Source organism: Anguilla rostrata, chromosome 2 (genome assembly GCF_018555375.3).
Source record: "Anguilla rostrata isolate EN2019 chromosome 2, ASM1855537v3, whole genome shotgun sequence".
Taxonomy (NCBI): Eukaryota; Metazoa; Chordata; class Actinopteri; order Anguilliformes; family Anguillidae; genus Anguilla; species Anguilla rostrata.
Window position 1 is genome coordinate 36,925,530 of NC_057934.1, and position 26,306 is coordinate 36,951,835.

A 26,306-nucleotide genomic window follows, 5' to 3' on the forward strand; every position below is an offset into this window, starting at 1 on the left:
GGAAAGAGAGAGAGAGAGGTAGTGTTGGGGTACTGAGGGAGAGAGAGAGAGAGGTTGTGTTGGTGTACTGAGGTAGAGAGAGAGGTTGTGTTGGTGTACTGAGGTAGAGAGAGAGAGAGGTTGTGTTGAGGTACTGGGGGAGAGAGAAGGGTTGTGTTGGTGTACTGAGGGAGAGAGAGAGTGGTTGTGTTGGTGTGCTGAGGGCGAGAGAGAGGTTGTGTTGGTGTACTGAGGTAGAGAGAGAGGTTGTGTTGCTGTGCTTGGGGTGGGAGAGGTTGTGTTGGTATACTGAGGGAGAGAGAGGTAGTGTTGAGGTACTGGGGGAGAGAGAGGGGTTGTGTTGGTGTACTGAGGGAGAGAGAGAGGTTGGGGTTGGTGTTGGGGGAGAGAGAGGTTGTGTTGGTACTGGGAGAGAGAGGGTGTGTTGGTGTACTGAGGGAGAGAGAGGTTGTGTTGGGTACTGAGGGAGGAAGAGAGAGGGTTGTGTTGGGTACTGGGGAGAGAGAGAGAGGTTGTGTTGGTGTACTGAGGAGAGGAGAGGTGTGTTGGTGTACTGAGAGAGAGAGAGAGAGGTAGTGTTGGTGTACTGAGGGAGAGAGAGAGGTTGTGTTGGTGTACTGAGGGAGAGAGAGGTAGTGTTGGTGTACTGAGGGAGAGAGAGAGGTTGTGTTGGTGTACTGAGGGAGAGAGAGAGGTTGTGTTGGTGTACTGAGGGAGAGAGAGAGGTAGTGTTGGTGTACTGAGGGAGAGAGAGAGGTAGTGTTGGTGTACTGAGGGAGAGAGAGAGGTTGTGTTGGTGTACTGAGGGAGGAGGGAGGAGAGGTAGTGTTGGTGTACTGAGGGAGAGAGAGAGGTGTGTTGGTACTGAGGGAGAGAGAGAGGTAGTGTTGGTGTACTGAGGGAGAGAGAGAGGTTGTGTTGGTGTACTGAGGGAGAGAGAGAGGTTGTGTTGGTGTACTGAGGGAGAGAGAGAGGTTGTATTGTGGTACTGAGGGAGAGAGAGAGGTAGTGTTGGTGTACTGAGGGAGAGAGAGAGGTTGTTGTGGGTACTGGGAGGGAGAGAGAGGTAGTGTTGGTGTACTGAGGAGAGAGAGAGGTAGTGTTGGTGTACTGAGGGAGAGAGAGAGTAGTTTGTGTACTGAGGAGAGAGAGAGGTTGTGTTGAGGTACTGGGGGAGGGAGAGAGAGGTAGTGTTGGTGTACTGAGGGAGAGAGAGAGGTTGTGTTGAGGTACTGGGGGAGGGAGAGAGAGGTAGTGTTGGTGTACTGAGGGAGAGAGAGGTAGTGTTGGTGTACTGAGGGAGAGAGAGAGGTTGTATTGTGGTACTGAGGGAGAGAGAGAGGTTGTGTTGAGGTACTGGGGGAGGGAGAGAGAGGTAGTGTTGGTGTACTGAGGGAGAGAGAGAGGTTGTGTTGAGGTACTGAGGGAGAGAGAGAGGTTGTGTTGGTGTACTGAGGGAGAGAGAGAGGTTGTGTTGAGGTACTGAGGGAGAGAGAGAGGTTGTGTTGAGGTACTGAGGGAGGAGGTTGGTGTAGGGAGAGAGAGAGTGTTGAGTTGGTGACTGAGGGAGAGAGGAGAGGAGGTAGTGTTGGTGTACTGAGGGAGAGAGAGAGAGGTTGTGTTGAGGTACTGGGGGAGGGAGAGAGAGGTAGTGTTGAGGTACTGGGGGAGGGAGAGAGAGGTAGTGTTGAGGTACTGGGGGAGAGAGAGAGAGGTTGTGTTGGTGCGCTCGGCTTCAGTTCCTGTTGTTGCGGGGCGGGAGTTTCCCGAGCTATAGCCTAAGGGAAACATTGGAGGATGTGGTCTTCCTTAGTGACTGAACCCCTCACAGTCTTTACCCTGTCTGTGAGCGTGTGTGTAATTATAGGGAGGAATCTGCAAGTGTTGTGTATATTTGTGTGTGTTTAGGTTTATACATTGTCGGCTATTAAAACTGCTCCATAATGTTGGCTTCAATGAATTTTTCATCCAAATGTGATTACAAATAGGCTGATCTCTCATTTTTTATAAACACAGAACAGAGATTATATATAAGGAACGGGAAAACATGGAACTCCAGCCTCTGTAATTCCTGCTTAATACCCAATTTTTCCCTTCAGTGTGGCCAGACTACAAGTCCCAACATGCTCTTTGTAGGAGAGACATGGAATCCTGTCAGCCTATAGTGCTTCACCAGCAGACATATGGCTGATGGGTCCACAGCAGTGGTTGCCAATGGCGACGGACATTTTCATGGAGGTATGAGCCGGACAGCTGTCAGGCAATCCTACGGAGTTGCGCCTGGAGTCACGTGCTCTCCCCCTGCCGCCCTCCCTGCTCCCTCCCTCCCTCCCTCCCTCCCGCCCTCCCGCCCTTACTCTTTAATGCTCTGTGTCTGTACACCGAGGGGGGAGGGGAGAGGAGGGAAGAGGGAGGAGGGGGAGGTAGTGTGTGTGTGTGTGTGTGTATGAGAGAGAGAGAGAGAGAGAGAGAGAGGGAGAGAGCCTAGGCGATGAGCCAGCTTACATCAAGCAAGTAAGAGGGAGAGCACGAAAGAGAGAGGAGCATTCCTTCTCGTTTCTTCTACCTGAGCACAGAAGCGAGGGATTTACACATCGCAGTCTTTCCTCCCCTGCACGGCTGAACAAAAGGCGGGGAGGGGTTTTAGAGGGAACATTGGAGGTCTTTCAGCGGATATCGGCGGCTGTCAGAGAGAGAGGGAAAGAGAGGGGGAGAGAGAGAGAGAGAGAGAGCAGAGAGAGGGGCGAGAGGGGATCATGCCGTGCCCGAGAGGCGCAGCGGCGTGCCTCGCAGGGCGGCGTGAGCGTCATTCGAGGAGGGGGACGTCCGGGGCGCCCGCCGCCGCCGCTCCACGCCATGCCTGGGACTAGGAACCGGCAGGAGCCTCGCTGAAGACATGGCCCAGGTAAGGGGGGCGGGGGGGGGGGGGGGGGGGCGCGGGGGAGAGGGCACTGGGAGGGGTGGTGGGGGGGGGAGGAGGGGAAGGCTGTCCTGCAGCCGCAGCGCCGCTACGCTAACCGTTCTTCGGCCCCCCACCTCCAGCCAAAACAAACAGTGCACCGAGCACGGCGCTCCACTCTCCCTAACTGTGCCATTAATATTCATGTCCGTCCTGGGGGGGGGGGGGGGGACCGGCTCGCCTGAGCGTGTTTGTGTAGTATTTTACTCCGCTCACCAGAAAGCCTTCTGCTGCGTGTTCAGATGATGGTGCTCAGAAGGGGAGCCGCGGAGGCGGGGGGTCAGTCGTGGTGCGCTCTCTGATTGTAGTGTGATTTACTGCAGGGGGGGGGGGGCCCGTGGCCAAGCTCGGGGGGTTCCGACAGACCCTTATTATTCTACTTCGCCGCCTCGTGATAATTAGCAATTAGCTGCGAGCGGTTGCCAGTTTGCGGGGGATTTGTGCGGGCTAATTGCGGCCCGCCGTTTCGCCGTGCGGCAGGGCTTTCCCCGAGCTTCTCCCCCCACCGGCGAACGCCGACTATCCCCCGGCCTCAAAGCCCCAGAACCCTCGCCGGCGGATTTCACCTGCTGCCGTGCGATTACATCATTCCTCTCCTCCGAGCCGGTGTGCCGCCGGGCTTCTCCCGGTCGCGTGAAAGGATACACGGTGTTCTTTTCTCCGCTCCTCCGATTGCCCGCGCTCGTTTCTTCCGCCCCGGAAGCCCGGCGGGGGGCGGCGTTTCCGTGCGGACGGGGCCGCGGTCGGAGAAGAGGGGTCGGAGCCTTGGCCGCGCGGCGCTGGAAACGCGTGTGCCTCCCGGCGTGTTTGTGCCGTCGGCGGCGGTCGCATGCTCCGCCTCGGCGAGAGGGCTCGGGGGAGACGGGGTGTTGGCTCCCGTGCGAGCGCTTGCTCGCGTCTGTCTCCGTCCTCCGTGCTCCGTGCTCCTCGGTCCTTTTCGGCTCGTAGGTTTGTTTTCTGCTTCATTCTGTGTCGATGTGTGTGTGTGTGTGTGTGTGGCCCCCGTAGTATCCGTATGCATGCGTGTGTGTGTATGTGTGTATATGTGTGTGTGTGCGCGCGCGTGTGTATGTGTGCATGTGCGCGCGCACGCGTGTGTGTGTGTGTGTACACACCGTGCTACCTGTGGCATGAGGACAAACCCTGAGGGAGAGTTCAGTCGTCTCCTCCACAGGTCCCGCTGAGGGGCTGTTATTTATTAATGATGCGTAGTGGTAGTGACACGCGCGCAGTCAGCCCTTCCTCTCCGCCGCGCTCCGCGTCGCGGCTCTGGGGCTGTCGACCGAGCGGGTCCCCGTGCGCTGCGCTGGAGGCGCCAGGCTCCTCCGTTTTCCAGGCGGAAGGGTGGGTGGGGTGTGGGGGGTGGAGGGGTGGTAAGAGGTGTGGCCGAAGACAGGGATGGTCACCCCCTTTGTCCCCCTCCCAGTCTCCTGAGCGTCTCTCAGCCGCTGATGACCTCATCTCTCCCTCCCTGCCTCCCTCCCCCCCCCGTGCAGACCTGGTTGAAGCCTGTAGATGTATGAGATGGGCATGCCCATGTTTTTTTTTTTTTTACTGTTCTCCAAAGCTAAATTATGCACCGTGGATTTGCCAGGGAAGTTATTTTCATTCTGTTAGGATGGTGTGAGGATGTGCGTTGGGGTGATGTCACCGCTTCCAAGCCGTATCTGTGGTCGCGCGCTTGTGTGGATGTGTGAGTGTGTGTGTGCGCGTGTACGTGTGTGTATGTGTGTGTGTGAGTGCACGTTTGTGTGTGTCTGTGTGTGTGTTTATGCGTGCGTGTGCAGACTGAAAAACGAATACTATATTGGGAAATACAGCTACAGCCATGTAGAAATTCTTGAGATAAGAAATCCTTGACATCATCATTGACAAATATGAGAACGTATAGCCAATTTGTACGATGTAACAAAATACATGTCTTCATGATCGCATGCGTTATGAACGCTAATATTTATTTGAACGGGGGGCTGTTGACTCCACAGTCAGGTTAATTCATTAGCCCTGTGTTGTCTCCCATAGGACATTTTGGCAGTTGAGTATTTCTGGGTCTGGGCCAGGCTGTGCGGGCCTGCGCTGTGTCTTCAGCAGAACTGGCAGCTCTGTGCTATGGGGCTTCTGAGCTGCTTCACAGCCTGCGTAAGCCCGGAGATCACATCCCAGGAAATGCTCATTTACGAGATTTTCTCCTTTTGAACGTAAGCCCTATTTGTCAACACTTTACCAGTGAAATATTACATTTTGTACGGGGAAAAACATTGAAGATAAAACAGCGAGTGCACTGTTCTTGTTTCTGGCACTTTCTTTGGCGCAGGAGTGAAGACGTGTTTAAATAGCGGATCGCTGACACATTTTAACCTGCCTCTCGGGGCAGAGATTGTGTGATTGCAGGTTTTTTCTGGGATGTAACTGACCTCAGGCAACTCGCAGAGATTAGATGAAATTGAATGAGGACGGAGTGAGTGTGTGTGTGCGTGCGTGTGTGTGTGTGTGTGCGTGGGGTGTATGTGTGTGTGTGTTGTGTGTGTGGTGTGTGTTGTGTGTGTGTGTGCGGCTGTGTGTGTGTGTGTGTGCGTGTGGTGTGTTGTGTGTGTGTGGTGTGTGTGGTGTGCGTGGATGTGTGTGTGTGTGTGTGTGGTGTTGTGTGTGTGTGTGTGCGTGCGGTGTGGTGGTGTATGTGTGTGCGAGCATGCGTGTGTGTGTGTGTGTGTGTGTGATATAGGAGGCAGTCCATGCTAGAGTCTAGCCCTGTTTTAATGCATCTGGGTTGACTGTCACAAATGAGTGAAGTCTGTATCGTAGCAGGGAGTGCAGCGGGTAGAGCACCGGACCCCGAGCGCCGAAGGTTTGAGGCGGAGCGGCGCTGGCGTGCTGCTGCGCCACGGCTCTCTACCTCAGAACCTCCGGCAGCTACGCGGCTGCGTGACTGCGTCGCGGAAGGTGCCAAACTGCGGACATTTTAAGGATAAGGGTGTCCGCGAGGGAAGATCAATAATGGTAATTTGCCAATGATGCTGGGAGCCGGCCTCCCGCCCAACCCTGCTAAGATACAGGCACAGAGACCCCCCCCTCCCCCCTCCCCTGCCCCACTCCTCAGCTGCCCTGATAGCCGCTAGCCATTCACAATCCAGTAATGAGCATTTTAGGTCCTGAGGAATGACATCACAGCAGCGGTGCGCACCGTTTCCTGATCCGATCCGCCGTGACGATGATCTGGGATCTGTGTGGGGCTGGGGGCAGGGGCCCCGCCTTTCCACAGACCTGATCCTGGATCAGTGTGGGGCTTGGGGCTAGCGGCCCCTCCTTTCCACAGACCTGATCCTGGATCAGTGTTGCTGAGAGAAGTGTTAGTGTTCATGTGAGCATTGCGCAGTGCCTCCCCAATTTGCCACGAGAACACGCCCGCCTTACCTATGCTTCCACGCTCATCCCTGTTATTATTGCTTCTCTGTATATCAGCGCTGAATGAGATGCATTCGCCCATCGTTTGGCCAAGTCCATAGGACCACACTCACAACCCTTTATATGAGTCCCCCTGCCGTGTGCGGTATTAGTGTGCCATCGCGGTTTCTCTGCCCTGATTCCTTCTATGTCCTTAGCTCTCTCTGCTTCCCTCCGGTCTGAATAAAGCGAAAAGATACATAAGACATGAGACACCAAGACAGCTCTCCTTTTGAGGGAAGAAAAAGATGAAGCAATTTGCTTTGCATGACAACTTTCTTATTGGTTTGGTGCTAATACATTGATACATCATAATTGGTCTTGACCCCATTTGAATAACCCTGGGATGCTGTAGTTTGCATCGGTCCTTGTGTTTGTTCTAAATCAGTCCACCAAGTACCCAGGTGCAGGTGCAAACCAGTTCAAGGGCATGATGTAGCCTGTTTCGGTGTCCGTGTGAGAGTGTACACGAGGCCATTTCTGCGGCGTCGCCGTTTGTCGGTGAGAGAAGAGGTCAAAGGGCGTGTCCGGCGAGGCACCGTGCGCATTTCTGCGGCAGAGTGCGAGCTAAGCAGGAAATGACATCACGCCATGAATCAAATAAACCCAGGCTTACATTACCAAGAAGAGAGCGCACAGGCACAGGGAGCGAGAGCTGGCTGGGGCGATCGTTTGCTACGGAGCCTGCGTTTGTAGTGCAGTGCAATCACATTTTAAAGATGTACCACGACACGTTTCTTTTAACAACGTGCGATATGGGAGCACTGTTAATGGAATATTGCTCATGTAGTGGGTTTTTCCGATTGATTTTTAGAAGAGAGCGATCCCTGTTTTGGGGTTTGGGGCTACCACTACAAGCCCATTGAAGCGTTCTGCTAATAGGAAGCAGCTGCTTTTAAGAATTGGATAATGTTTAGTAGTAATGTCATTTGGAGCAGGGACTGCGCTGTGGTTCGTCTTTTCCTGACACACGCCTACATGTATGCGCACACACGCGCATACACGTACACACACACACACATACAGTGGGATACTGCAGGGCAGGAAGAAGCCGATTACTTAAAGTGTGTGTGTCCTGAGCTGCGTGCTCTGCCTCTCTCTCTCTCTCTCTCTCTCTCTCTCCTGCTCTACCACTGTGCCTGAGGGCGCTGGCAGCTCATTGGCTCGCTCTAATCAGATCCCCCACCGCTGCCGCTGAGCGCCAGGGTCGCTCTGGGAAGCGACCGGAGCCGGTACGGCACATCGTTAGCCCGCCCCGGCCTCGTTTCCGTGGAGATGGGGGGCGGGGGGGGAGGGGGGGAGGGGGGCTCTGAGATCGGGCGGGCCAAGGGGAGCTGCACTTACTAAGCCGTCCCGAACCGAACCGGTTTGGCGTTCCCTGGTCCGCCGGCCTGGGTCAGGGACGGCTCCTCGGACCGCTCCTGGTTACGGACGAGCGGTCGGCGTCACGCGTGCCTGTCCAGATCTCCCCCCGCGCGTGACGCCTGGCTCGCACGTGACATCACCGCGACGAGACGGCGTGGTAATGCCGTTACGGTGTAGCCCCCCACGTGGTCGGGACGCCGTGCTTCAGCCCGGTTCGGCGAGCGAGCCGCCCGGCTCTGCGTGACCGGGGGGGGGGGGCTGGCTGCCGGCGACGACGGGCCTCGCTCTGGAAATTGCCGGAAAAAGGCAGCGTCGTCATCGTCATCCTCCTCGCGTCGGTTCCGCTCTCTGTCGCGTGACTCCTGGTCGGCGGTGTTTGAGTGACGGGAGGATTGGCTCTGCCGGAGCCAATGGCAGGGCCAAACAGAGGTCCCGCCCCTGCTTACTCCATCGGAGAGAGGGGCGGGGGGGGGGGAAGAGACAGAGAGAAAGGGGGGAAGAGAGGCTCCAAAAGAGAGAGAGACAGGGACAGACAGAAAGAGCGACAGCGTTTCTGTGTGGGACTCTAAAGGGTGGGACAGGTGCTTTAATCTGGCCCTCCTCCACCATTACACTTCCTCCCTCAGTCCTCCCAAATCTGCTCATCATTTCACACCCAACCAATGGCTGAAAGTCTTCTTTCTCTGGACCCTCCCTGCATTCAGAGAGGTGTGGTCCCCTGTCACGTGCTTGTGAGCACACAACCGTTTGCCCTCCTTGTCACAAAGTAGATACTTTTAAGTTTATATAAAGTGTATTATGTAGTTATGCATGGTAGATGATGTGATGTCTTATGTGAGGTAAACTAAGCGCAGAGGGGTAATTGTGCCTCGATGTGGCTGTGAATATTGCTGTAGATGAATATGTAGACCTTGCGAATCATCTTGTTAATGAGGTCTGTATTACCAGAGGCTCCCCCCTGAGGGCTATTGATTAGAAGTGAGTGGAATCAAGCGAGGAGTGCATCACCTTCGCCTGGCTCTGGAGTGTGCTGTCTCCATTTCATAATGCAACATATTCACCCGCTCGCACACAGACACACACACACACACACACACATATATGTAGACACACAAACATGTATGCACACATATACACACACACATATGCACACACACACACACACACACACACACACACACACACACACGCATACACGCTGCAGCAGCAGTGGCTCATATAGACCCCGGGCATTCTATTCTTGCTTTTGTAATCTATAGCCAGATATTTGAACTGTGGTTTATCTGCGCTGTACAGAGGGAGAGTCAGGAAATGCAGGGGGAGGGGTGTATTACTGTAAACTCTCTGAGTAAATGCCATCTCTATTGGGCACACTTGTGGATTTCTCTGTCTGGAGGGACAGTGTGCTCGGTTTTACAATGCATTCAGAAAAAAAGCCAGGTCCCCATTTATAAAAAGAGATTTCTCAGTTTTTTTTTACAGTTAAAGGACAATAAGAGCATCTGTAGATCTGTAGCTTCAGCAGTGCTCAGTTATCTCTGGGAGGGGGGGGGGTGCTGATATTGACACCTCTTGTCAATCGTGTCGCTCCCCCCACGCCCCCCCACCAGCATCACACAGAGCTCATGAAGTCAGAGCAGCGTGCCCTGTCAGTTTTCCCAGCATGCCGCGTGTTTCCCGGACCCTGTTCAAACACGCGGAGATGAAGCGGGCCCCGCTGCCCCGCCCGCCGGCCCCGGAGGCCCCTGCTCTGAAGCCCCGTCCCCGCAGGCCGTTTGATCGCCGTCGTTGTCGGGTTTTTGGCCGCGATGAAGAGGGAGGAGGAGGAGAGGGGCCCGTGACTCCGAACAGCGAGAGCTGTGGGGGGGCGTTTTCCTGCCTTGTCACTCAAACATAGCTGCTCTGCCTGGCTGGGGTTTCCTAGAGTGCCCCAGTCAATAGTGGCAGTGAACCAATGGCTATTAAGCTACGTTAAACTGCAGCGTTCATTTGGTGGTGCACAGCATGCTGTTGATGTCACGTCTCTAATTGCAGTGATGCTACACAGCTCCGTATGTTTATCCGCTAACCCTCGCCGCTAGTTGTCGTATGACGACAATAACGATTGCCTCTTCTTCCACAGAAAGAAAACGCGCGGTGTAGACGCCGCACATGTTGAGGTCAGAGGTTAAACTGGAAATTCTACAACAGCGCTAATGAGATGTGGGGGTTTACCGACGCCCTCTCTGTGCTTGTGCCGTGTGGTCCGGTAACTGGTGTGACGTCTAAATGGCGGCTCCCTCCAGACCCCGCTGTGTGGTAATTGCGTGGCCTTTGCTACACGCCGCTGGGTTGTCTTGCTCTCTTCTCATCATTGAAGGCAGTGTTCCGGGTTGTCTTTCATAATCGCATAGCCACGCAACGAGGCCCTGATGGACTATATATAGGTCCGAGGGGGGTTTGCCTGCACAAAGAAGTGCACTGTTGTGAGCTGTGTTCTGCATGTTCTAAGTGCCGTGAGCTGTGTTCTGCATGTTCTAAGTGCAGTGAGCTGTGTTCTGCATGTTCTAAGTGCTGTGAGCTGTGTTCTGCATGTTCTAAGTGCTGTGAGCTGTGTTCTGCATGTTCTAAGTGCTGTGAGCTGTGTTCTACATGTTCTAAGTGCCGTGTTCTACATATTGTGTCCTGTATGAATTGTGTGCTGTGTTGTACAAGTTCTTAGTGCTGTATTATACATGCATTGCTGTGTCATACATTCTGCGTGTTGTGTTTTACATGCACTATGAGTGCTATGTGCCATGTTGTGGGTGCTCTTTGCTAAGTAAGTTCTGTATTGTATATATTGTGTGCTGTGCTGGACATACCGTGCACTGTTTTACTAGTTCTAAAGGCAGTGTGCTGTGTTTGTACAAGTTCTTAGTGCTGTATTACACATGCTTGCTGTGTCATACATTCTGTGTGTTGTGTTTTACATGCACTATGAGTGCTATGTGCTATGTTGTGGGCGCTCTTTGCTAAGTAAGTTCTGTGTTGTATATATTGTGTGCTGTGTTGTACACATTGCGCGCTGTATTTCACACGGTCTAAGTGCTGTTGTCCGTTCTGCGCTGTGTTCTACGTGCGGCGTGCTCGCGTGTCACTCCCAGTCGCTCTGTTACACGCAGAACCGGAGCTCATTAAGACGCACGGCCCCGTGCCTCTCCCCAACCGAAACCCAGCGCACTCTGGAAAAGGCATCAGAATGCGTGCCGCGGACACGCCCCCCCCCGCGTGATCGCCGCGTCGCGCGCGAGGCCCGGGCGGCCCGTGTGAAGGGCCGCTCCGGCCCCGGCGGTTTAAGATTCCCTGTCTGTCCGTGTCCAATCGGCCCCTGCAGACAGAGGACAATGGGCGGATTGTTCCGGAAAAGGCTGCCCCAGCGTCCCGAGCCAGTAAAGAGCTCCCGTCGAGCTGGCGAATATATAGACTAGCCTGGGACGTGAAGGGTGGGGTCGTTGAGTGAGGTGGGGGGTTATGGGGGATGAAGGTTTATGGATGTTGTGTAACAGTTGTGGGATGGTCAGTATGGCCGGGACCGAAGCACTGCCGGAGCTTAGCGTCGCGCTAAGACCCATTTGAGCGACAAACTAACGAAATGGAGATTACCGTTTTTAAAATAGCACCAGGAAAGGATCCAATTATTGCGCTCAGAGGCTTTTCCACGATGCATTCGACCAATTGAAAGTGATCGAGTTGTTTCCCCGAGCGGCCGTGATGTGTTTCCAATTTATGGTCAGCGACGCGTCCTGAAGTCTTGGGGCTCACAACGTTGGCGCTGATTTTTCAGTAGAGTGGAGAGCTGCCTCGGTGACTGACTGTTACACTGAGAGAGACTAGTAATGACAGCAGCGGGATCAAGCTGAAACCAGTCCTGCCATTACATTACATTACATTAATTTGGCATATGCCTTTATCCAAAGCAACGTGCAATAAGTGCATAGTGGTGCGCTGTGTGACTTTCTGGGCCTGTAACTGGTGACACCAAGGCCCTTTTTTCTTACAGAGATAGTGGGTATCCTGGAAAGATATTCTCACATGCGGTGCATGTTCTGTGTTGTCACACTGCTGAAACTTTACGGCAATGTTGTGTACTTTGAAGTTTTTTTCTTTTATTACACAATGTTGTGTAAGCTATGCAGTAAGCACTGTGGGGTATGTAGGCAATGGGACCCCGGTGTGGACACAGAGGAGGGAGGGGCAGCGGAGGGAGCCGTCGCCTGGCTTATGAGAGAGAGTGGAGAGGTTTTGACCCCGCCCCCTGATGTCAACATCTCCAGGGGAACCAGGACATGGTCATGGGGGAGCGGTAGCGCTGCGCTAGGGCTTACAAACGCGGTCGCGCCGGTGGGCCCCATTAGCACCGCGCGAGTCCAAAGTCCGAAACAGGCACCTGAGGGGGGCGCCGCGAACTCCCACAACCGCGCGTGGCTTATGGACAGGCCTCCGGGCAGGGGGGGGCGCTGTAGTGAGGTGACCGTGGCAGCGGTGGCCTGAGAGGGGTGATCGAAATGGCGCTTCGCTGTGGGCCTTCCGCTTGAACGTATCTCCTTCCCTGTGAGTCACTCACACGCTCTCTCTCTCTCTCTCTCTCTCTCTCTATCTCTCTCTCTATCTCTCTCTCTCTCTATCTCTATCTCTCACTCTCACTCACTCAGACTCTCCCAGCGCAACACTAGATCTGCCAGGAGAACAAGCCCACCACTCCCCACCATTGGCACGATTCGCTGAGATATTTAGCATGCGCAAAACGTTTGAGCGCACGCAAAACTAATAACACAACCAATGATTGGCGCAAAACAAATGCCGTGACCAATCATTGGTCATGTTATTGGTTTTGCATGTGCTGATAGGTTTCGCACATGCTAAAGGTCTTAGCAAATCAGGCCCTACTGTATGTATCTATTTCCATATAGTGAGGCAGTAAGTAAGGCAACTAAAGCCCTATTCGCACGGGACTAGTATTACCTGGGGACCTCATGTGATTTAGAAATTACCCCCCCACGTCTGTGTCTCGTGCGGCGCATTCGCAGGGGATAAGCAAAGTCTGTATTTCACTCAAATTTACTGACATTATCCCCCTGGATATGATTGAAAATGCCAAGGCTCTGCTCTGCGTAACAGTAGCCTAAAATAGGACCCCAAATCACCGAGACGCCGGGACGAATATTATCACATGACCTCTGTGTTTGGCAAAATATTGTAGGTAATTTGCGGTGGAATTTTTACTTTACAAATTACGGACATGGCAGATTCGCACGGGATTAAGATCACAGACGACCTCCGCAATTATTACAAGTTACTAGAGGTCCCCGGGTAATACCAGTCCCGTGCAAATAGGGCTTAAGAGGAGGTTTGGACTGAAGACTGCAAACCCTCGGCTCTGCGGTGACCCTGCTTCCATAAGAGAGCACAGACTTGGGCACTGTGAGTGAACGGGCACTGTGAGTGAACTCTGTGACCTCCCCATATCTGCCTGTCACTCAGAGATGTCAGCTCTGTCATAATATGACCTACGTGTGTGGAAAGGGAAAGGGAAGACTGCAGCCCAGCTTTGGGGAGAGGCAAGCTAGCGGGCGCTTGCATTTTAGTGCCCTCTAGTGGAAGGATTGCGCCACTGAAGCCCATTTTATAGGCCTGCCGGCAGGATTACACGGATTAGGGAAATCTCTAAAGAGGACTGTATATAGACAGATGGACTCTCCCCCTGTTCTCCTTGCGTCACAACAAGAGGACTGTCTGTTCGTTTGTCTGTTTCCACCCCCGTTTCATTTCAAAATCCAAGCATATCTTTTGTCATGAATCTCCCATAAAGTCAGTCTTCACTGTTCTCCTTCACCTCAGTGTCACTGTTATAGCACCGGCTCACTGATGTCCACACAAAAAAAAATTATTTCTGGTTCTTGTACTCTACAGTAAAATATAATTTAATAGCATTGAAGAAGCGAGGGTGTTTGTTCTGGATCACTGGTCACAGTAGGCCATTTGGACTTACTGCAGCGCATCCTCAATAAAGGGGAGGGCGGGGTCTGGGGAGTCGTAGGTCGTGCCACGTGGGCGGAGCAGACTATTCTAATGGGCAGTGGGAGGGGACCTTCCACAGGGCATTGGCAGATTAGTCACTGTCACGCACGATCTCCCAAGGGATTGGCCCCCTCCGCCCCACCCCCTCAGCCTTATCACATTCTAACGCTACGTCTAGACAAGCTTTCTGTCCCTGATTTTTTTTTTTTAGGACAGGCGGGCGTTAGGGCAGTGCAAAGAGAATTATCTTCCTCCGGCATTAAAATGTAATTGTGATACAACGCAGAGATAAATCCATACATCTAAATCTGAAGCAGCTTCCCTGTTTGCGTCTTTTGTCTGATGCATTTGTAATCTGCTCTGGCGGAGGACAGGAAGTTGATGGCAGGAAATGACAAACTATTTTTGGGTGCCGCACGGACAGTGCCATAGGCAAGAGGTTGCCTGTTTCACCCACTATAGAGCACCCTCATAATCAAATGCCCCACCCAAAGTGTAAAAACCTGACATGGGCCAAAGCACATCCTCCAGCCCTGGAGAGTCCACTGTGTCTTAGAACGACCAGAGGACTCATGGGTGAGATATTGCAGCCAAGAACAACAGGCTTGGGGAACAATGGATATTAAGTACCTGAATCACAGGAGGTTTTGAAAAACTTTACTGCCTTCTTGTTTATCTTATGAAACTAATGACATCACCAGCCTGACGGCTGCAGCGACAGATTTTAATGACAAAGACCCGGAGCAGCAGAGTCTTTAACCCTCCTTAGTGTAAACAAACTTTCTTTCTATGGACATTTTCTGGTGTGCATGTTTTGTGAACAGCGGGAATGTGGAATTTACTTAGTGCATCCCGCTGCCCTCTGCTGGCAGATCCAGAAACTGCAGGGAGCCGTGAAGCGGTGCCCAAGCTTTGACCGGCTGGCGTAGCAGAGAACGGCAAAACTGAAGACTCCTTTGTGAGGAAACTCCTGCTGTCATAGCGCTCGTCTGCGTGCAAACTCCTTGACGTCGTGAGCTTTCAGCGACGCGCCGGTGCCTGGATCTGACTGCTGAAACGGGTGTCATTAACGGTCAGTGGAGGAAAATAAATGGAAAACAATTGCGCTTAAGGGGGATTCCTGCAATGAGCGAGCAGGAGAATGCGAGAGCGCAGACAGTATCGCTGGATCTCGCACGCCAGCCGTGAATCACTTTATTTGGAGACTTGTGCGCTCATACGCTGAAAACTCGCACGTATTCAAGAGCGTTCGGAGAGAGAAGTGCAGTTCGCAATATGCCGGTAATTAATAAAACATCTATGGTAGAGACTTGGGGAAGGGACTGTGTGTGTGTGCCATGATAGCATGCCAGCCTGATAATAGAGAATTAGGAATTAGGCCTACTAGCACTCACCTTCAAGGTAACAACATCAACAAGCCAGACATAGTGTCTAATTGTTCCACTGAGATATTACACGTTATCAAAGACATCTACTCCAACTGATGTATAAGTTTAGCAATTTGTTTCAACTATCTAGAACAATAAAATTTTAGCCTTGGCAAATTCTGTTGTGCTGCAAATTCTGATGTTCTGTCTTTGTGCTTACCTGATATTATACATTAATGATACGCTGTGTTGTCTTGCAAACTGCCGTTGTTTTTTATGCTCCTTTGGATGTCATCTATCAACAATACATTGTATTTCCTGATGTCATACATTAATGATAAATTGCCTGGTACGCACCTGATATCGTACACACGTAATTTAGTTCTGCGCAGATGGCGGCTCTATGAACACGGGAGATATAAGAATGTGCAGAACGGATGGCCAACTTTGACCCAGAAGTGGGCCACAGAATTCCTCCGAGCTGTAAAGGCAGAGCGCGCATATGTTTCCAAACGTGATGTTTAATTGCCCTATTTTCCACGTAGCGCTGCCATTTTCAAACCAGAGCTGAACGGGCATTCTGGATCTCGGCCAGAAAGTGAGCGAGTGAGTGATGCAACCACATATAGATCTTCTTCCTTCAGTCACAGCCGAACGTTATTTTTAAACACGATATTCGTTTCACTGTACATTCAGAACAAAATATTTTATTTACAAATGCGGCTAGTTTTCAATTCCATGGGAAGAAATTAGTACAGTGCAACTTTGAGGTGACATTTTCAGCTGTATTTAAACAGAAATCTCAGTCGACAAATTTCTGAAAATCTAATAAATAATATTTGCCTTGGCTCTAAAATTATATGTGGAAAAGTAATACATGTCAGTATGAAGAACAAGAGAGATTTGAGATTTCTGTGTGAAACTGTTACAGACAGTTACTGAATGGCGAATGTGGGAGTCGATCAGCATTATGAGCACCAATATGTCTCTGGTTAGTATCTGTCTTTGTCTATGTGAGTATTTACAGCACAGCTGTCCTACAGACAGACAGACACGTGGGAAGGAAGACCTCCAGCCCTCTGCTCCAAGTGAGGGTTCATGCCCTGCTCTGGAATCTGCTCCTGCAGCTCCCTCGAAGAGCCAGGGGAGTACTGGTGCCAAGATACAGGAGGAATTCTCATATATACAGGCACATATGCATTCACTCATACAATGGAGAAACCCACATATCCACCGTATCCACACACACACAGTGCAAACATACACACGTATTGTACATGCAATACAGATACATACACACACTTACATATTTGTACAACCATACACACACTAAATTCTTTATCTCTTCTGTTGATATACACTGCTCAGAGAGATATAGGTAAGCTGGAGCAGGAATGAGAGGCTACATACTGTATTCTGAACTTGAGGTAGAGCTGTGTGGCAGAGGTCATATTTAATCAAGAAGGAGAGAGGTGAGAGCTAAATGGAAAAGGGGAGCTGTTTAGAAAGGCATAAAGTGGATTAATGCACCTTGTACACAACACAGCCTGGGAAGCACTCTGCACAGGAGGGATGAGATAGCATGGAGTGGATCTGTGCCAGTGTGGGAGTGTACATCAAGTGGAGGAGATAGCCTGGCAGGCCAGAGAACAGTAGTGGGTATTTTCTGGGTACGGTGGAGTGCGCGGCACAATTCAATTACGATTGGGCCAGAAATTGAGCTAATGGAATGGGGAAGAGAAGTCTGGGGTTATGAAAGGATGGAATAAGGAAAAGTAAAGGCATCGCAAAATACGGCAGGAGAGACTGACGCTAACATGCTCGTGCGGGCTGTGTGAACTGGCCCGGAAATGAAACGCTGACGCGATCGCGGGGATGTATTTGCAGGTCTTGTGGGTTTTCTCATTAATTCGATGAGCCATGCGAGCGTTTCGTCATGCACAGAACCTGAGGGGTCCCGAGGCAGAGAGAGAAAGAGAGAGGGCGAAAGAGAGAGCGAGGAGAGATTGAGATAGAAAGAGAGAGGAAGTAGGGCAGAGGCACGGAAAGAGGAAGCGAGAGAGAGAGAGAGAGAGCGACGGAAGGAGAACGTAATGGACGTTACTTGCGCTCGTTATTTTCTATTTTTTCGCGATGACTTCACGTTGGTCAGTTACGTAACCGGTGACTGCGTGTGTGCGCTTGCTCCGCCGCCTGGGGCCGGGTGTCGCTCCACCTCAGCGTCAAAGCGGCTTTCGCTCCGTCGGCCACGGGCCGCGCTCGCTCTCCTGGGCACGGGGCCACGGCCCCGTGGCGGGCGGACGGACGCTCGGACGCACGGACGCGGAACTCACTCGGTCACAGTCAGGCTCGTGGTTCCAATGTCAGGTCACATCCTCCACTCAGCACGCTGCACCGCCGCGGTCTCGTGTCATTGGCTGCACGTTTTTGCGATTAAGCTACGCATGATATTTTATATTTTATATTTTTAACAGCTGTGTGAGTTGAGGCTAGTGCTGCTGGGATCCGCGCTCACCGGTCATGAAGTCACTCGCCCATGAAGCACTTCATTTGCAAAGCCGCTAATAACGGCTTCAATATTAACTGCTTGTTCGATGTGTTTATATGGCTGAATTGTATAATGCAGTATGTGAGGTCACATAAACAGGTTCAGCAATGCCTTGGATTCGAACCAAAAATGTGCAGAGTCTTTAGGCAACATATCACATTCTGCCCTGATTTACATTAGGTCCCACCGTCCTCTTCTCTTGGTCAGGCGAACGCTGGTGCGGATGCAGGAGTGCAGCGTTCTGTGGGAGATTAAACTGCTGGAGTCATTAACATGTGTTATTGATGCCGTGGCCCATTGTCCACCATAAATAATTCAGCCACCATTTTGTCCCAATGGCCACGTGCTCCTGTGGGGAGGACCGGAAATGCCCTGCAGATATGTGAGAGGCCTGAGATTGGTGAGGGTAGCACCGTGATTTATATTCATTGGTCCTCTCCAGGGAGCAAGGAACTCATTGCATAAGGTGATGATGTGAAAGAATTGCCAGCAGTGAAAACAAGGATTGGTCATACACGGATGTGCATGTGCATATGTGTATATGCGTGTGTGCAAGTGTGCGTGTATACGTATGTGACTGGTGTGTGTATGAGTGTGTGATACGTATTTGTGTGAGCATACGTGTGTGTATGTGAGAGACATCAGGTGTGCTTAAACCTTAGGTTTAAACCAGAAGGCCACATAACTGCATTACAACAGGAACAGCTATCCAAAGCTGTGGAATAAGGATTACCTGTTCCAGTTGTAATTCAGTTCTGTCATGTAAAGGGTTAAACTCCAGCTAAGCACACTGCAATTGGCCCGAGAAGGTAGAAACTCTGTAACTGACAAACTTCAATGCCTCCGGTGTGCCCAGTGCCCACCTCTCCTCGTTCCTCTCTGCCCTCTTCTCCTGCCTGCCCGCACTGGCACTTCCCATCCAGTCTGCAGTGGGCACTGCCATCTTAATGCAAGCATAAACCCACCCCAGCCTGTACCTGAACAGCATGCTTCCTGTGTGCAGCAAAGCTTATTGCCAACCTGTGCTGAGCTGCCCGGGCTGTGGTTGGAGCTCATTTGGAATATGCATGAGTCTGTGTCAGTGACGTAATCCACTCAGTTATGAAATGAGTAGAGGTTCTTGTCACATTTTCCATTTGGACAGCAGGGGGCGCCTTTTTGTTGCGTGAGATGCGTGGCGTGAGCCTCGCTTGGCGCAGATGTGTGAGTATGTGGGAGGTTGGCGCTTTGCGAGTGAAGGGAGGAGTTTGGGGGGGGGGGGGTAAAGTCAGGGGCACAGAGAGAGGCTCCATTCCGAGCCGGCCTGCCAGGGGCGTGGCCGTCCGCAGCGTGGGAGTGGGGAGAAGGAGAAATCTGAACGCCAGTCAGCCCACAGCTGCCCGCAGTCACTACTGTGGCTTCTATTCTTCCTCTAAGTGTGGGCACAGGGCAGACATGGAATCATGCTGCCACTTACTCTCCTTCCCTCCTTTCCAACAGGGGATTTCCAGGAGCTGTATTCCTGCAGCCAGCCATATGTTTTCCCCAGCTTGGAATACAATATCCTCTCACCAGTGATGAGACTCTTATTGTGCTGTTAATAATAGGATATGCGTGTGTCTGTGTTCATGAGCATGTGCATGGAAGTAGGTGTTTGTGTGTGTGTATGGGAGAGGGAGAGGGAGACAGTGAGAGGGAGAGAAAGAGGGAGATAGGAGAGAGAGAGAGAGATTTGAGGAGACATAAAAGGCTTGTGCCTGGATCAGGGCAGGGTTTTACAGAACAGTGCAGCTGTGGGTTAGCGCGGAGTGGCTGGTTTTTTTAGCAGCTCAGCTCCCAGTCTCCTGACTTGAAACCGTGGCCCGCGCTGCTTTGAAGTGGCCGTCCCCGCTCCCTGCTTCCTAATGGCAGCCACGTGGCTCTCCGCTCCGAGCAGCCCCACAGGGCCCTGGCCGCTACTCTCTCCTGTGCACCTCCGGCTCCTGACGCTCAGGCCCTCCCAAACTGCTCCACGGGCGACATCTTAATCATTCACTGAAAGTGAAGTGTCTTGACTTGTGCTCACGAGGAATTAGGTGACTGTATTTTGTGTACTGATTCATCTGATATAAAGCAGCGCCCTATATCTTAATGTTTTTCAAAAAGCCAGCACTCTGTTTTTCCTAAGCACTGCATCCATGAAACTTCAGCGTATGAAACTGTGTAGGCTAATCCTACAAAGAGATCTGCATTCACGCACACTTTTTGAGAAAATGTATTCTATCAATAAATTATTAGTTACCGTATGCAGAGCATTAGGCTCTTTTCAAATATTTATGTGAAGGAATACAACTTGCTGATTGAAATGAATTTTATGATTTATTACGGATCTTACGGCATATGTCTTACCTAATGCATACTCGGTTATCATTATGTTATATTAGGTGAGACAAATATTATAAACTCGGAGTATGGAAATTAATTTATCCTCTACCTTCCTGGGTGCGAATGACGGATAACTATAACCAAGTAGCCTATATTCCATTTTAAAGCGTTATTTTGAGCTTTTATTTACCAATCTTGTATAAGTGAATATAAATGAAAAGTCGCTACCTGACGACTGAAACTGTTCAAAAGCTGCGCAGCCCGTCTCTTGGAAACACCAATTTAGTTTTTCGTGAACTTGGACAGTCTGGCTGGGCGCTCGTTCGGGAGCACGCGTCAGAGTTGCCGTGCAGGCACGCATTACAGGGGCTGCCAGAGGGAGCTAATGCTCTCCTGTACGGCAACCCAATACGCCAGGACGCGAGGGAGGGACCATTGTTCGTGGCGAGGCAGGCGCTTAGCTCGGCACTCAGATTTTCCAAGTGCGCCCCTAGTCTACTTCAGTCTAACGGGCCGGCTGAGGAGAGGGATTTATGCTGAAGTAGCCAGGGAGGTGGAGGAGAAGGGAGTAATACTGTAGCCCAAACAACGGAAAAGGGGGGCTTACAAGGAAGGAAACTGAAGGTGAAACTACGGGGCATCGTCTCTGGACTTGCAACGGAGAGGATTTTCGATTTTTAAAACTAAGATTACTATTTGTTTCTATTTCACATTTAAACCTCTAAACCAGTTACAAGTCCTCCTGTTTTTCCTGCAAAACAATCCCAGCTGTCCAATGAATGGAGTTGCTTTTTGCCTTGTTGGAATTCCACCCTATCCAGAAACTGAAGTAAGTGTTGGCTACGGGGATTTAAACTCTTGTAATTGCTCCGTGTCGGAATGCTGTGTGGGGGAATTTGCACTACAAGCATTCTGAAAGGACCGTTGTGTTGGCCATGTCTGTACTTGTTTATTTCCCCCACTTAAATAACGTGGTCAGAGAGCATTGATGTCTTAAGAAGATTAAATCGTGTTCAAGGATAGGCTACGGAATCGTATGAGAGCTTATTGTTCTTAATTTCTTACGTTTGTTTAGCGCATCTGAATAGGATAGCCTATATACAGACATACCTTGGAGTACTTCGCGTTTTGGACAGTACTTAAATATTACCTTACCTACTGCAGGACAAGTGGAGCTGTCAGACTCTTTATTAGCCTACGGTCGCGAGCTGTCAGACCGACGTGACGAAATGACACAAGCTACCCATTAACCCATTGTGGAACAACACGTTGTGGCTTTTATGGTACACATTGTTTAGACGGTGCATTGTAAGGTTGTTGATTTTGAAAGCAGTACTTCCGGTTTAAAAGTATTTAATAAAGCATATGATGTTTTTACTTGATGAGCCTTCATTAGCCCAGCCATCTCACATGTATGCAGGTGACGTAACTACAGTCACAGTACTGCTCAGTTTACGTGTGTCCTCTCCTTCCAGTTTGCTTTCCAGCCAGTTTCACGCTCTGCTCAGTCAAGGACATATGCTTCTTTGCACGGTGTGTTGAGACTATAATGCCCTGATAAAAACTGCACTGACAAACAACTGTGCTTTCTCCTCTATGTTAGAGCGTTGGTTTTGATTGGGCACCACAGTTGTGTCTTGCTTGGTTTTCTTGCACTGCCACCAGCTGCCCTCCAGTCCCAGCACGGACATAACAAGAATTAATAGATTTTTTAAAAGGGTAGAATTTCACCGTGAGACGAAATGATGCAGTAATAATAGCCTACATAATATCAACTGTGAACGCATCATCCCCATTCTGTGAAATGTATTACTGGCTGCTGAATTCACTCCAGAGTTTGTGTTCTGTGTTGAAAGGTCGTATAAATTTAGCGACTCTAATGTTAAATGACCAACCGAGAGCATGATACTTTCAGCTTTCCCTGATCTTCCATGCTGTTCCGTGTTTACTGAAGTTAATCTAATTGCCCTTTGAGTTCCATGTATTCAAACGTCCAATGAATAAAAGAAATAGTATGGCATTGGCATCGAAAGAAAATGACTACATTTTACTCCACGAATGGCTCTTCCAGGTGGGATGCTTTGGGTAGTAGGTGGAATAGTAGCACGTCGCTGTACGTCATCGCTGCGGGACCGGTGACTGACCTTTTCACTACGTCTGCCCCCTATGGCCGAGCCACCGCATTTTATCTCGAACGACATGGAATCCATCTTTTAACAGAAATCACATGAACGGAGCCCTCGTGCTGAGATGTGATTTTCCTGTTAAAGCAAGTGGAAATTCAGACGAGCTAAGTTTAGCCCGGCATTCACTCGTGTTGCGCTAGCAATGTTGAATGCGCATGCCTTTCCAGCAAAGCATGAAGGAATGCTCATTCAATTAGCAAGAGCGAGAAAGAGCATATTCACTTACTTCTCTGTAGGCATTAAAGAAATAATCGCACGTGAACAGACAACTGAAAACGAACGAGTAGATGCTATGTAAAACGTAACACACATGTTTCTGTGTTATGAGTTCAGTGTGACCATCGTGTTCTTTATAGCTATTGTTTTTTTTGGCTTCTGATTGTGTCTAATTAGCATGGGGATCATGGTGTCCTGACGCATTCAGCCCGCAAAAACACAACTTCCGTCAGGTGAGTTGCCAAGCCTTTGAAGCTCGGCCTGATGTTGCATTGCTTTGCGGGAACGGTGTTATAAGGGAGTGTGCTGTGGGCCTTGTTCCAGCCCGGGTTCTCTGTGAGAGGGAAGAACAAGCTGCCCCAGCACCGGGGAACTGGTGAGCGCCGGGCTACATCATGTGGTATTGATCAGAGATGTATAACCCTTTTAAAAATCAATGCCGCGCGCGGTGCATGGGCGCGAGCCAGTGGAAGACGGATGAGCCGCATCTTTTCCTAATTACCATTCTGGCTGCCGGACAGTGCTCGGCTCGTTGTGTTGCAGATTCTGGAGTGCTTTATATGTGTGTGCTCTGAGTGGGGAGGCCTGTGAGCTCTGTGCAGCATGAGCGAGCCCTCCCAGGGCCCAGATGCCCGAGGGAGAGATGGAGGCATGAGTGAAGTCCAATGCTTTACACCAGAGGCCTTCCTTGCTATTCATGCCTGTTGTGCTCACTAGTGACTTGTGTGTGCTCCAGTGCAGTGTATTTCCCAGTGTGCTTTGTGTTCTAGATTCATGTTTTTTGTGTTTACTAGTGAGTTGTGTGTGCTCGAGTGCAGTGTATGTTTTACAGTGCACTGTGTGATCTAGTGTGCTCTCTGTGCAGTGTGTGTTACAGTTTCAGTGTGTGTTCTTCAGTGCACTGTGTCTCCTGCTGTGCACTGTACAGTACATTTTCCAGTGCGCTCTCTGTTCTAGATCGTTCTTTGCACCCTACTGCGCTGTGCGTGTTCTTGTGCGCTTTGTGTTCTTCAGTGCACCGTGTCCTGCTGTGCACTGTACAGTATATTTTCCAGTGCGCTCTCTGTTCTAGATCGTTCTTTGCACCCTACTGCGCTGTGCGTGTTCTTGTGCGCTCTGTGTTCTTCAGTGCACTGTCCGTCCTACAGTGCACCGTATGTTCTCCAGTGCGGCACAGGTCTTCCAGAGCACAGTGCGGAACAAGCGATGACATTTATCGACGGAGGAGGACGTCAGTCAGCATCAGTTCGGCGAGCGTCACATTAAGGGTAATTGTTTCCGCGCAAACGGCGGCGCACCGGCGGCGGACTCAGACGCCGAGACGCCACGCTCCGCGCGAGAGGAGGCTCGGGCCTCTCTGGCAGCGCTCCCGCTCGGGTCGGAGCGCTCACACAAGACGAGCTCTGTGCCTCGGAGTTCGCCTCGGCGCGCTGACTCGGCTGAATTCGACCCCGCTTCAGGTCCCCAGGAGGGCGGGAAGAACGGCGCTGGGGGGGAAACGAGCTCCAAACGCGTCTCGGCTGTGCGCGACAGAGGTTTAACGGTCTCCGTTGTCCTCTTGGGCGAGCGAGCCGGCTCTTCTCCGGGTCAGGTGGTATGAAGAGCTGAAGGTGATTGGCTGGAAGGTGGAGTAGAGTAGAATCTCACAAGAAGGGAGGGGGGCATGAGAGTGTAAGGCATGATAAGAGGCGCCATAAGAAACCTGCGTGAGGGGAAACGGGTGTGCAGTCTGATTCCTGTAGGGCGGCGCTGTACCGCGCGCAGACGGACTGCGAGCAAAAAATCACCGACTGTAGCTGCTTATGCTAAGCGCGGTTTGCGGCTGTGAGCTTGAGGCCAATCTGGTGCTGTTTCTGGTGACGCTGAGGGCTAGCGACAGCCCGTTAGCGCCCCGGCCATGGCGTGAAAGTGGCAGCGGCGGACGTGGGCGCGGGCGCGCGGGCCTCGAGCCGACAGCTGCTCGCGGCGCCTGCCTCCTGAATTATTAACGGCGCTCCCCTCGCCGTGCACCTGGGCGGCACGTTCGCTTCGGTGCGCGCGGCCGGGACACGCGGGCCTGAACGCTTGCCGAAAGGCTCTCTTTACGTAACTAAAGCGGTCCCGCGACGACCGAGAGAAACGGACTCATGCTAGTCCGAGATGACACCTGACCCTTTCCTGCACTGTAGGTTGCCATGTTTCCGTAAGTTCCTGTCTTGTCCTGTGCTGTTTCCTGGGTGACTGGGTGTGGACGAGCATGGACCCGAAGCAAGGCCATGAGGCCTCAAGACTGACTCAGGTTCACTGCTGGTTGCCGGTCGGGAGACTGTGGTACATACTCTACTGTGTTAGGTGCAGTTGAGTCTAAGGCATCCCATAATGGGTGCCGCTCAGCACACAGTTGTCACGGTAGTCTACCATGTTGTTGAGTGTAACGCATCCCAAAATAAGTTCTGCTCAGTACACAGTTGCCACGGTACTCTACCATGTTGCCTGAGTGGCGCTGAGACAAAGTCATGTTCCCCTGGTCAGCGCCAGCGAATTCTCCCTCTGGGTTTATCAGGAGCCGGTTCTCCCTCTCGTTTATTTTTGTTGTTGTTGTAAAAAACCATCAGAACCCACAGCTCATTCTGGTTTGGTGACTGTTGTCTGTTCCCCGCAGGTGAAGTTCGCTTGAGCTAGAAATGCTGAGGTGTCGCTCTTCGTTTCATGCACGGGGTTGAAAGTGGCGAGGTTGGAGAGAGAGAGAGGAGAGGCTCTGCTGTGAGGCTTCCTCTCTCTGCGTAGTCTGTCGGTCGCGGGTCGGCTGGAGCGAGCTCGCTCAAAATCGAGGGAGATGTGGGAGATGTCGGGCAGGCTGGGTCTTGCTTTGAAATGCAGGCGGGACAATGAGCCTCTTTGAGCCGGTCCCGGATTCGGCGGGGAGGGAGAGAGGAGAGGAGAGGAGAGGAGAGGCGGGCATGGCTCTGTGGGAGCAGAGCCTTGGGGTCAGAGTTCAAAGGTCCGTGGCTGTTCTTGCTAGTTGCTACTGCTCTCGGGGTTAAAGAGGCAATGGGTAGACCGCTAGGTGTTTCGAGCCCTTCACGAAGACAGGGGGCACGATTTGAGTGGGGAGAGGGGTTGGACTCTTAACGAGCAGCACCTTGCCTCTAATTAGCATGACAGGGCAGGAGCCCTCCCTCCACATTCCAGCTGTAATCAGCACATGGGGGGGGTGGGGTTGTTTACCTCTTGTCCAATGCAGAAGCCCGGCTCTGCTCTCTCTACCGAGGGTGGGATTGGGGGTGGGATTGGGGGCGGGGTCACAGAGCACATGACCTTGATGTCACGCCGGTCAGCACCCTGCTGAGGTCTGTGACCCGCGGCAGGTGGACTGTCGTAAACGGGGTCTGGCTGTAGCTGTGGGCTGTAGTCAGGCACCTGGATCAGAGAGGATCACACACTGCAAGCTGTGGGGATTTCTGCGGGCTGCCTGTCAGCTCATTTCAGTTTTCAAGATGTTATTCATCGTTTCCAAACACGGACCTATAAATACATTTCAGGAAATGACCTCAGATATAATGACGTGTATGCATGTGCGTGTGTGTGTGTGTGTTTGTGAAAGGGAGAGAGAGAATGTGGGAGATTCTGTGTGTCTGTGGGTGTGAAGTAGTCAGAGTATGTGAGAGATTGTGTGTGTGTGTGTGTGTGTGAAAGAGAAGGCATATGAGAGATTGTGCGTGGGTGAAAGAGTGTGTGAGCGAGCTAGTAAGAGGGTGAATGAGTGAGCAAGCGAGTGAGTGAGCAGGCAAGCGAGTGGGTGAGTTTGTATGTGAGAATGAATGAGTGTGTGTGTGTGTGTGTGTGTGTGCGCGTAGATGGGG

At 51.6% G+C, this 26,306-nt stretch overlaps 1 protein-coding gene across 3 annotated transcripts in view; it reads left to right on the forward strand.

Moving 5' to 3' along the window:
* The first annotated feature begins 2,377 nt into the window (after positions 1-2,377).
* LOC135247934 (rho GTPase-activating protein 23-like) overlaps positions 2,378-26,306 on the forward strand; it is a 94,256-nt gene continuing 70,327 nt past the window's right edge. The window contains exon 1 of one of the 3 annotated variants that reach the window (XM_064321928.1): positions 2,378-2,905. In XM_064321928.1, coding sequence (XP_064177998.1) covers positions 2,897-2,905 — 9 coding nt within the window. In that variant the 5' untranslated portion in view covers positions 2,378-2,896. Of the gene's footprint in view, positions 2,906-20,401; positions 20,892-21,406; positions 22,698-26,306 lie in introns of those variants that run through there. The other 2 variants (XM_064321927.1, XM_064321929.1) reach the window with 2 other exon arrangements.